The 12,629-nt window shown below is 35.0% G+C and overlaps 1 protein-coding gene across 5 annotated transcripts in view; it reads right to left on the bottom strand.

Annotated features, from left to right (window-relative positions):
- The window catches only part of LRBA (LPS responsive beige-like anchor protein), a gene marked incomplete at its 5' end in the record, with an annotated part of 554,145 nt that overhangs the window by 307,358 nt on the left and 234,158 nt on the right, over positions 1-12,629 (bottom strand). For all 5 annotated transcript variants that reach the window (XM_081090942.1, XM_081090941.1, XM_081090943.1 and 2 more), the window contains one exon: positions 1,868-2,034. In XM_081090942.1, coding sequence (XP_080947068.1) covers positions 1,868-2,034 — 167 coding nt within the window. The remainder of the gene's footprint in view (positions 1-1,867; positions 2,035-12,629) is intronic.

Below are 12,629 nucleotides of genomic sequence, written 5' to 3'. Positions count from 1 at the left end.
ATTATAAAACTAATTTCAGGTTTAAAAATACTTTTTAAATAATTAAACAAGTATGTATTGAGTTCCCAACAGGTGCATGGCAAAGTAATATCCTAATTTTTTCAGTGCCTGATGTCAAGTGACTACTTCAAATCTGAAACATTAAAGTATCCTGAAACTAAAATTCTCAATACAACTTCCCAGCCCCAAACACAAACCATTAGATGTTGCAAGCTAAGGCACCAGAGAGCTCTGACCCAGTAATTTATGTCATTTCCATGATTATTCTTGCAGCTGAGTTCAACTGGATTAGGATTAAAACAAACAAACCTGGTTCCTGCCTTTATTCATTCAGTTTCTTTGTCAGAAGTCCTTGACCTGCATTCATTTTTTTGAACACCAAAAATGACATGCCCAAAAATGTAATTAATTTTATTTAAATATTCTACATAATAAGCATCAGGAGCTATATCCACTCTATGTTTTGTTTCACATATTTGCACTAAAAACAAAAACATCCCCTATGTTCATTGTAGCACTATCTACTATACCCAAGACATGGCATAACCTAAGTATCCTTCAACCTATGATTAAAGAAGATGAGGTATGTATATAAAATGGAATATTATTCAGCCATAAAAAATGATGAAACTGCCATTTTGTGACAATATGAATGAATATTGAGAGTATTGTGCTAAGTGAAATAAAACAAAAAGCAACAAATAAAACAAAACAAAACAAATGCATAGACATGAACAGCAGTATGGTAGTTACCAGAGGGAAAGGGGGGTGTAGGGGATAAAAAGGGTACAGGGGGTCAAATACATGGCGACAGAAGGAGCCTCGACTTTGGGTGGTGAGCACACAATGAAACATACAAATGATGTATTACATAAAATTTTACACCTAAAATTTATATAATGTCATTAACCAATGTTACCCAAATAAATTTAATTTAAAAAATATATAACAAGTAGCTTTCAACTCAAACAGTTTCAAGTTCAGCTTTTAAAAATTTAAATTATTTTCTATTCACTGGAAAATTTCTAAAGCTAGACTTCGAAGTCTGCTAGACACATCAGATGTTTAAAATACAAGTGAAAACCAGTTACACCTATATAGTATGCAAGCAATTATTTTCATTTTCATTTTTTTGTCTTCTAGCAAAAGTTGTACAGAAATGAGGAATTAGAAAATATCTCTAATGGCAAATTATAGAACTTTTTCATTAACATTACTTAAATAAGTCAAAGCATATTTCTAATATTTGTAGCATAAAATGTTTCAATCAGACTAAATTTCACAATTTGTCTCAGTTCTGTAGTCCTAGGAAGTAATTTAATATTTTGTTTCTACAGTCAGAATCAAAAATAGCATGTTCAATTTAGTAATCTTAAAAGAAAGTAGATACAGTGAACAAAACTTTAAGGAGGGCATTTAATCATTTTTATCATCATACCCTTACAATTTGCAACTCAATCAAGAAAATAACACATTATGTTTTCAAATGTAGGTGTTAAAAATTCAAAAGTATAAAATAGAAAATGTTGCTTAAAATAAAATATTGTAATTATATAAATTCAAATATAGATGTAGCTAATAAAATCATTTGATTAACTATTTTCCTTAACAGTTCACTTCAAAATGAATAAATATATGAGTAAACAAATTTTTAGAAGTAATTGAGGAAAATGAAATACCTACAAAGATCTAATAGCTGCACCCATACTGGTTTTCTCTTTCCCCTTTGCTTCAAATTCATAGATGATAAAATACAAAATTAAATTACTCTGTTCTTCATCTGGCCTTGATCATATCCAAAGCCATTTATCTAAATCTGGGCCTTCTATATAATATCAGGGGCCAAATACTAAAGGTATCACTTTACCTCAATGCAGAATTTCCCCAGGCTCCATGCTTGTCTGTGAGAATGTTGATAATTTTCTGGATTAGTTGAATTGCTGTCACATGGTCTCGATATTTAGCTGCTCTTATCAAATGATCACACATCTTCTCATCTTCTCGCTTGTCTGCAGAATACTGGGCACAGAGTGACTTGAATAGAAAAAAGAAACATCTATTAATCCTATAAAAATATGAAAAAAAGCTTCAAAATGCATCATGAAATAATCTTCAATATGAACTGAACCAACCAAACATTTAAAGTTACTTTTATATCCCTCATTGACTGAATTAACTAATATTTAGTGATATATTATCCGTACAATACCCCAAGAAATTATTCTCTGAATCTATTTATAAAGTATACTCAGAAGTGGTCAATATTTTAACAGAAACCTGAAAAATTAGAAGCAGCTAGTCAAGGGAAGATGCAAGGGCCCACATTACAAAGCACTCCAAGCAAAGTGAGTAAGAGAAAGAATGACATGAGTTAGGCAGCTGCATCATTTAGTACTGTGCAGTTGTGCTAAGGAGTTTAGATTTTATTCTAATACAATGTGATACTAGTATAAGTCTTTAACCCCTAGAGTGCAGGGAAGCGTGATTGCGCTCCTCCTGTCTTTCGCCAAAAGTGCCAGGAGCACTATCAAAACTTCGAAATGGCGTCCAGTTCTAAGTCTGCTTTTATTAGTGATGATGATATTGCTAAATATGTCAATGTAGTAAAGATTTCCTTAAGTTTTTGAATATGTAACTTCATTTAGTTGCGATTCATAATTTTTTTTCCTAAACTGCTGTAAAATCAGCAAAAATGCCTTGGCAGTTTTAGCATAGTTCCTAGGATATTGGTTGGCACTCAAACGGTTAAGCAGTGAAGTGTTGTGATTTATATATTAAAATGATCACTACAGATGCCATTTAGAGAATGGAATGTAGTGGGATAAGAGAGAGACCAGGTATAAGGCCGCAGCAGAGGTCCAGAAAAAAGACTATGGATGGCTTCCAATAGTGATCAGCTAGTTCTCAACACCCTGAAAAAATGAAAAACAAACAACAACAACAAAAATCAGTAAGGGCTTTTAAGCCCTAGCTTTGCAATATGGACCAGCAGCAATAGAGTCACCTAGAAACTCAGGGAAAATGCAGAATTATATGTCCCACTCCACACCTACTAAATTAGAATCTGGATTTTAATAAGATTCCCCAGGTGATTCATACATTATTAGTTTGTAAAGTGCTGTCTTAAGACATCATCAGTTTAGCCGAAAAATTTTAATATTCTCAATCACCAGTTTTCAAGATGTTTATTTCTTTTCTTCTGGAATTCAGATACTCCTGGTATCATGTTAATGTTATACTACCTAGTTAGTTAATTGCTTAAAATAGAAAAGCAAAGATTAATGTATACTTGATTCTTGATTCTATTCATATGGTCTGTTGGGATCCACCCTGCCAAATACAAGCTCATGTACACATGTACACTCAACCTATGGTAGGTAACAAAAATTTGATGTTGGAACAAATAAAACTGACTTACACTGCCTGCCTTTCCTTTGGTATACTGGTTATACCTACATAGATTGTTGCCACACACTACCCCCAGCACTGCCCTAGCAAGGAGAGGGCCCTACTTTTCCTAAACCAATGAGAGTAAAATCGCTCCCACACTGAAAAATTGGCTCAGGGAAGGGCACTTGATCTAACTGGTGCATTAAATGAAAAGGTCAGGATTTTTATTGGTACTGCCTTCCTCTTAGGGTGTAAAAGAGGAAGCCCATAATTCCAGACGTTCTGAAAGCTCTCTTTGCACTATGAGGGAAGCTAGCCTGAGAATGAAGCCAAACCCAAAGGGATCAGAGCCAGGAGCATTATAGAAATACAGAGCTTATTACAAATGGAACCACGAACTTCTGGATCATAGACCAGCCTATCTTTAGGCATTCTACGACACTTTTTATGAGAACCTATAATATCCCATTCATTCATTGTAGCAGTATGAACTAGGTTTTGTGTCCCTAACACAAAAGTAACCCAATAGATATGGTGTTTATGTACATGCAAAAAAATCAAATTATCTCTTAGTCTGTGCAAAACACTTAGCTATGGAGATCAAAGGTTGGATTATCTTGATAGCCCCTGCCCTGCAGAATTCCCATTCTGTCTAGATTGGGAGGAGGGAAGTGGTAATAAAAGTTATGTCATTCAAATTAAATCACTGAAGCTAAAAATGTTTTTAACAGGAAGGCTTGCAAAAACTAATGAGGAATATTCAAAATGCTATAAAGAAAGAAAAAGGAAGATTTTGAGAGTCATTTTTGGATGGGAATAAAGAGAACCTTAAAGCAAAGGCAAGGCAGAAATTTTTCAGGAAGGCAGAAGCAGGACAGTTTGATCCAAGTATAAAATACAAGTAAAAAAAAAAATAAAGAAATTCTGAAATGCATAATAAGGATTGAAAACTGCCACTAAGAATCAGAGTAATATATATATATATATATATATATATATATATATATATATATATATATGAATATGTAGTGTGTGTGTGTGTGTGTGAGAGAGAGAGAGAGAGAGAGAGAGAGAGAGAGAGAGAGAGAGAGAGAGAAAATGTAAGATTGGGAAGAAAAACAAAAATCTGATTAGAATATCATCCTTGGTAATATCTCCTGTCAGACTTGGGCAACTAACTCAAGCTCTTTTGTCAAACTGTCCTCATCTAGAAAATGAGAGGATTATAATGGCTCTAAAAATGGGACAATTCAGATATTTGGGACCTCTGAGAGCTTAGTTTTTGTACACTGGTAAGTGAAAACTAGTTCTTTTATTTAAACCTTCACATGGAGAAAATAAATCATGTTAGAAACTAGATTAATTTATAAGAGATTAAAGGCAATTGTCACATGATATATTAAAGACTGAACCAAACAAATCAGAGGATAGTTCAGCTTGTCAAAAATATGATTTGAACAAATAAAGAAAATGATTAAGAAATACTTAAAGGATAGGGCTAGAAAGAAACAGTTAAAGAAATAGAAGTTTAAGTGAAGAGAGTGACTTACTCTATGGGATAAAAGTGTCAACTGCTCTGTGATATTTTCAGAGATTTACTCCAGAACTAGGCAGCACTTTAGAGATTACATCAAATCTATCCCTAACATATACTGAAACATGTAGGACAAAAGGGTAAACATTTGCAGAAATTTTATACCCACAACATTCCCTACTATATCCATAATCTGCCTTTGTCTAACATCATAAGAGAAAATTTAAATTATTGATGGAAAATAGAAAATCACTGGCTTCTACACTCCCCTGAAATACCATATGACTTCATGTTAAATGGTACTAAAATCACAAAGAAATGCATAATTTAATACCCTATTATTTCTACCTTTTATTCATATTAAAATAGCTTAACTTTACCAAGTTACATTTTATAAGCATTTGATAAGCTGTAAAAGTTTTTTCTTGAAAGGACATAATCCTAAAAAGAGTCCAAGGTAAACTAAATAGTAAAATGGTTTAAAGTGTTCTTTAATGGATCCTCCTTTACAATTTAAACAGCAACTTTTCATATCTGACATAAAATCTATAGATATAAATCACATTAAAGGGCTATTCTTTCCCGATTATCAATCTCTGTCTCATTGTGGAACATTAGAGTCACATCTGACCTTAAAACATGATAAAAGGAAACCAAACAAGAATGTTTTGTAAAGATACAATGAACTCATATCTATTTTTTAAAGTATCTTTAAAATGTAATTTGAACACATCCTTATTAAAAACCAATAATATGTTCTATGTGTGACATATCAAAGTCCAGTACATACAGATCATGAATATCTGCTTGAAGATCAAATCTGTTACTTACTGGTGGGTTATATACTAGTGCATGTGTGTGCTTGTGTTTAAAGACTAACTGGAGGTATTCTAAGAAACCAACGGCAGGTCTAATACTTTCATTCAGTTTTACTTTATATTAACTTCTCCGTTTTAAGAAACACATAAACTAGGTAATATGAAATCAAAATGACCGCAAAAATATCTGAACTAAAAAAAAAAAATGAAACAAGCATCTTGGGAACTAACAATTCAAATGAATTTGATTATTGCTAAAGAAATCTAAGATTTATTACCAAAGCATTAATAAATTTAAAATAACATAAATAAACCCACTTCATTTGCTTGCAGAGAAAATATTTAAAAAAATAACCAAAGGGAGAAACAATTTAGACTGACTATTTATAACTTGACTATTCTGGCTCTTTAAATGTAAATGAAGAAATAAAGGTAACATCTCCTGTAGTCTTTCCTTCCAGATGTTAAATCTCTACCTAACTTTACTATCTGTCCTTTGCATTTTCAGAGAGAAGTGAAGGTAAAATTTAGCCAATTCCTCTAGTTTCCTCCTGTCAGCTTGCAAATCATCCTACTTGGTGGTCAGACTTTTTTCTTTATTATTCCCGATATGAAACTATGGCATTTTCTCAAGGCTTTGTGAAATTTATCTTGGCAATATTATTCTCTCCCACATTACATACTATTATCAATTTGAGTCATGGCCTGGTGGCTCAGTTGCTTAGGGCATCATCCAGTACATTAAAAGGTTGCAGGTTTGATTCTGGGTCTGGATGCATTCAGGAGGCAACCATCAATGTCTCAATGTCTCTGTCTCTGTCTCTCTCTCTCTATCAATAAAAACATATCCTTTGGTAAAGACTTAAAAAAATTTAAGATTGTAATTTGAAGGACAAATACTAGAGAAGAAAAAGTTAGACAAAAAGATATATAAATCTAAAGGTCCTTTTGATTATTTTATTTAATATCCTCACCTGAGGATATGTTTTATGGGTTTTTTTTTAATTGATTTTAGAGAGAGGGATGGAGAGAAGGGAGGAAGAGTGAAACATCAATGTGAGATGGAAACATCAATCAGTTACCTCCCAATCACGCCCTGACCAAGGATCAAACCAGCAACCTAGGTATGCATGTACCTTGACCAGGAATCAAACCTGAAACCTTACAGGAGGACAATCCAACCAACTGAGCCACATGGCTAGGTCAAGGTCCCTCCCTTTTGATTCTTTATCTGAATAGACAATGTGAAAAAATAATATCTGAAAGGTTGCAAAATAATTGGAAATTAAATAATTCATATTGAAATGGCTTATGGATCAAAGATAAAATCACAAACAAAATTAGAAATATTTGTGGGAATTGGCTAAAGCAGCAGTTAAAGAAAAGATCTGTAAGATAGAGGAAGATATAAACAAGTGGAAGAATATACTGTGTTCATGGATTGGTAGATTAACATCATTAAAATGTCCATACTACCCAAAGCAATCTACAGATTTTATGTAATCCCTATTAAAATACCAACATCATATTTCACAGATATAGAACAAATACTCCAAAAATTTATATGGAACCAAAAAAGGGCAAAGGATTTGAACAGGCACTTCACAAAGGATATTCAAATGACTAATAAGTACACAAAAAGAAAAACTGAAATAAAAACCACAATAAGCCATCACTATATATCCACTAAAAGGGCTGTAATTAAAAAGACCAACAATACCAAACATTGGCAAGGATATAGAGCAAACGGAACTGTCATACCTACCTAGCTGGTTGGAGTGTAAAATCCATAACTACTAAAAAAAGTTATTTGGCAGTGTCTTGTAAGCTTAAATACAGGGTGTCCCCAAAAATGCATAAAAACTCTGAGTAACTATAAAGACAATGTTTATTAAAATACATTTTATTTTCAAAATGTTATAGAATCTACAGAAAAGTGTGTGTACATTTTGGGGGGCACCCTCTATGTAGTTACAACAGCACCTAGCAATTTCACTCCTAGATATTTCCTCAAAAGAACATATATACACAAAATATATTATATGAAAATGCCCCTAGTTCTTTTAGTCATAAAGCCAAACACTGGAGATGACCCATTATCCACCTATAGACAAGTAGATAAACAAAGTAATACAACTCAGCAATGAAAAGAGACAAATGAGTGATACACACAACAATGTGGATGGATATCAAAAACTTTATGCTATCCAAAAGAATCCAGACATTAGAGTACCTACTGTATAATTCCACTTATGTGAAAGTGTATATTACGTGAAACTATCCATAATAACAGAAACCAGATAGGCAATTGCCTTGGGTTGGGTCTATGTATGGTATGCGTGGAGGAAGTTACCACAATGATTCACAAGGGAATTCTCTGAGATGATAGAAATTTTCTGTATCTTTACAGTAACAATTACTCAGGTGTATACATTTGTCAAAACTCATCAAAATGTATACTTAAAATGGGTGTGTCTTAATACCTCAATAAAGTTTATTTAAGAAGTTCTAGAAATTGAATAGGCAAGGAACAAACAGAAAAGAAAGTAGTAAAAGTATTAATATGCAAAAATAAGCTCATACCAAATAGGTAACTACCCTAGTCAAATCAATAGAAGACAGATTACCAATAAAACACTGGATAAGAAGCAGATACTTCACAAAAGTTATACAAAAGTAGTGTGTGTGTGCCCTAGCCAGTTTGGCTCAGTGGATACAGCATCAGCCTGCGGACTGAAGGGTCCCAGGTTCATTCCGGCCAAGGGCACATGCCCGGGTTGTGGGCTCCACCCCCAGTCGGGGGGGGGGGGAGGGGCGGGGGGGGGAGGGTACAGGAGGCAGCCAATCAATGACTCACTCCCACCATTGATGTTTCTATCTCTCTCTACCTCTTCCTTCCTCTCTGAAATCAATAAAGAAATATATTTTTTTTAAAAGTAGTGTGTGTGTGTTGTGTGTGTGTGTGTGTGTATAACACAAACAGAAGAAAAAAACGTATAGCTTCATATGTAAATAAAATAAAAAATAAAAGCACAATAAGGTACCTTGACAGAGCTAACAGAATGCTGAAATAAAAATCACTTATCATTTTTATGAAAATGTGAATTAATGGGAACAGCTATACATTGCTTCATTTTTGCAAAACAGTGAAGCAATATCTGTAAAAATAAAAACATGAATACTTTACGTCAAGTAATTCCACCCTACCAAAATGCATGAGCATGTATACCAAAAGGCTCATAAAATAGTCAAAGCAGAATTATTCATAATAGTTAAAAACAGAAAACAATCTAATTGCAGGTCAACAGAAGAAATTATGAAAAGCTAATAGTCTACTCACATACTGGTAAAGTATACAGCATTGAAAATAAAATAGGAAAATGTGCCCTAGCTGTTTGGCTCAGTGGATAGAGAATCAGCCTGAGCACTGAAGGGTCCCAGGTTCCATTCAGGTCAAGGACACATGCCTGGGTTGTGGGCTACATCCCCAGTTAGGGGGCGTGCAGGAGGCAGCAGATCAATGGTTCTCTCTCATCAATGATATTTCTATCTCTTCTCCCTCTCCCCTCATCTCTGAAATCAATAAAAATATTTTTAAATGAAAAATAACAATTAAAAAAAATAGGAAAACGTAGAAGCCTGAATAAATTTCATGAACATAATGTTGAACTAAAAATACTACATCATCCCTCTGAGGTTGTGGGTGGGAAGAGATCAACCAAAGAACTTAAATGCCTGTATGAATAGCCCATGAACACAAGACAATAGGGTGTTGAAGGTCTGGGGCAGGGTGGAGGAGGGCGGGGGGGGGGGGGGCTGGAAGGGGTCAATTGGGGGGAAAAGGGGGACATGTAATACTTTCAACAATAAAGAATTATTTTTTAAAAAATAATAAAGTAATTACATAGGGTGTCCCAAAAAATGTATACACTTAAACAGCTGGTAACTCAATTCTGAAAATAAAATGTATTTTAATAAACACTGCCTTTATAATTTTTCAAAGTGTGTGTATACATTTTGGAACACACATATAAAATAAAGTTCTCTTTTTTACCTCCTCTCAGTTTCACCAATAATTTTCTACAGAAACTGGGGGGAAGGAGGAGGATGTCCACTGTTAATAGTAAAATGCAGTTCCTTTGTAGAGTACATAGAATGAAACTACATATCATTCCATCTCAGGACATATAGTTCTACCTTCTTTCTTTCTCATGGCCACAAACAAGAGTATTACATTTTAGTCAACTAAACATACTTTATAATAAACACTTAAGTGTATACTACCTTACTTCCCAATTCGTCCAAAAGTCACACTATAAATTACTTGTCTCATTGGAAAGCAATTAAAAGGGAAATCACCTAAAGGGCAGAAAATTAAACAATTTTTTTAATATTTCACTTTTGGAGGTTTTTGCTTTTAACTAAGATTTAAAGTCAAATTTGAAGAAAAAAGTTATCCCCAGAAATCTTACAAAGACTCCTGAAAAGCAGACTTAGAAAAATGAAAGCTTAAAAACCTCTATAGCAACGAAAGTCAACCAATGACATTGTGTGACAGCCACCTTTAATTCTGAAGTGATTCCTCTGTCATCCAACGACTCAAAGTATTGATTTCTCTCAGCATGAAAAAGCCGAAGCCAATGAAACAGATATAGCATCATCCCACCCGATAATAGCATTCAAGGTTAAAACAGGCAGAACACTTATCAAAGTATCTCTTCCATTTCTTACTGTTTTAATGGATAGATGCAATGTGTTGGGTTTTTATCTCTCTGAACTGCAGTCTTTAAACAATATTTTTAAATAATTTGAAGAATAAAATAGGTCCTAATTTTTTACTATATACTATTTTAAAATGTTTTAAAATGTTTTTAGATAATTGTAAATGCAAGATAACTCTAAGAAGGCTATAGTTTCTACTTGTGCCAAATCCACACATAATATTATGTTTTTATTATTTCATTAGAGTTACTTATTAACAATAAACACACCACAAAATCCTCAGGTAAATACTAAAAGCTATTTCTTCAAAAATACCTGCATACATCATATATCAGATATACTATGATAAGCTTTACAGAAGTATCAGGTAAGAATAGACATGAAACAATTAAGCCAGTGCCAGGCATATAGTAGTAACACCTACATTTATTGTAGGCTTAGTCAAGAAGTTAAACTACACAGCAAACAGTCCATTTCTTCCACCACTCAGTGTTGAAAGACGGGAATAAAAATAATTAGAATACCGCTAAAAGAGATATATGTTGAGTACTTGGGAGAAGTAAGAAAGAACTATTTAGAATCTGGGAGGGTTACACAGTCTTTACTTAAAGACTAAAGAACTGTTCACCAAGAACAAACAGCTCTTTTAAGATTAAAAATAAAAATAGCATCATAATAGGCAAAAATAAAAAAATAAAAAACAACTAAGAGAACAAGCTCAAATAAAAAAAACCTTTTTAAAAAGCGAAGATAAGCCCTGACAGGTTTGGATCAGTTGATAGAGCATCGGCCTGCGGACTGAAGGGTCCCAGGTTCAATTCTGGTAAAGGGTATGTACCTTGGTTGCGAGCACTTCCCCGGTGGGGGATGTGCAGGAGGCAGCTGATCGATGTTTCTCTCTCATCGATGTGTCAAACTCTCTATCCCTTTCCCTTCCTCTCTGTAAAAAAATCAATAAAAATATATATTTTTTAAAAAGCAAAGATAACAAAACAAAATAAGAATATGTAATTTGTAATTACTAGAGCGTTTCTTTTTAAATATCCTGATATGTGCTTGTTTATATTTTCTTTGGGTGCCTAAAATATTTTTATCCATTTCCATCATAAAAAAAATGTTCTACAAAGGTTTATGTAAAACACTTAACACAGGAACCAAGATGGCTGTGTGGCAAATGCCTGTACTCATTGCCTCCCACAACCACATCAAAATTACAACTAAAATACAGAATAACCATCATCCAGAACCACCGGAAAGCTGGCTGAGTGGAAGTCCTACAACTAGAGAAGTAAAGAAGAAAGCACACTGAGACTGGTAGGAGGTGCGGAGGCGAGGAACGGCCGCCCTTGCACGCACGTGTGCAGCATTTTTAATTGGGAGGGAGATCACCTATGCAGAGGCCACCCAGAAGAGCAAGGGGTCCCAGCCTCACAACAGACCCCCAGCTCAGGGTCCCAGAGCTGGGAAAAGAAGTCCCTATGGGCAGTAAGAACTACTGACTGTAAAAACCAGTGCGGATTGCGGTTGAGTGACACAGAGGCTGCTGCAGACCCAGCTGCTCCTCTTAAAAAGCAAGCACAACCAGCTGAAATTACAAGCTCCCACTTCCTCTGAGCTCCAGTGCCAGGCAAGGCTCTGGGGGACCCAGACACATACAAGAAGAAACTAGTTACGACTGTCTGGCTTCAGGGCAGGAACGTGGGGCAGCTTCCTTCCAGACAGAGGTGCTCACAGGGATCATTGTTCCTGAGCTGGGATTTCCCCAGTTGCAGGGCTGACTGGCAGCCATTTCTGTTTGCTCTGCCTGGTGATTCCCTGAGACCCCACCCCACCCTATTTATAACCCCACCTAAGCTGTGTGCAGTGGCTTTTGCATATAAATGGCCGGTCCTTTCTCAGGCTAAAAACCTGTCAAAAAAGCTGCAGCTGGGTCAGGGAGCCCCAAAACTATCAATAAAAGCCCAAGACCCAGCACCAGCACCAGCCTACTTTGCTTCACAGCTGGGCCTTGTCTGAGCACCTACAAACCTGATACAAAGAGGAGGAATCTGCAGATCTCTCTGTAGCTCGTGTTGGGAAGCCCCAGACAGTGGCGAATTTTGCACCCCCCTGGAGACCCAAGAGACAGCGTACCCAGTGGTCAGTGTCAGACCACACCAGATGAC

Source organism: Myotis nattereri, assembly GCF_964212035.1.
Source record: "Myotis nattereri genome assembly, chromosome: 5".
Lineage (NCBI taxonomy): Eukaryota > Metazoa > Chordata > Mammalia > Chiroptera > Vespertilionidae > Myotis > Myotis nattereri.
The sequence above is the reverse complement of the archived record's forward strand: the minus strand, read 5'-3'. Positions and strand labels throughout refer to the sequence as shown.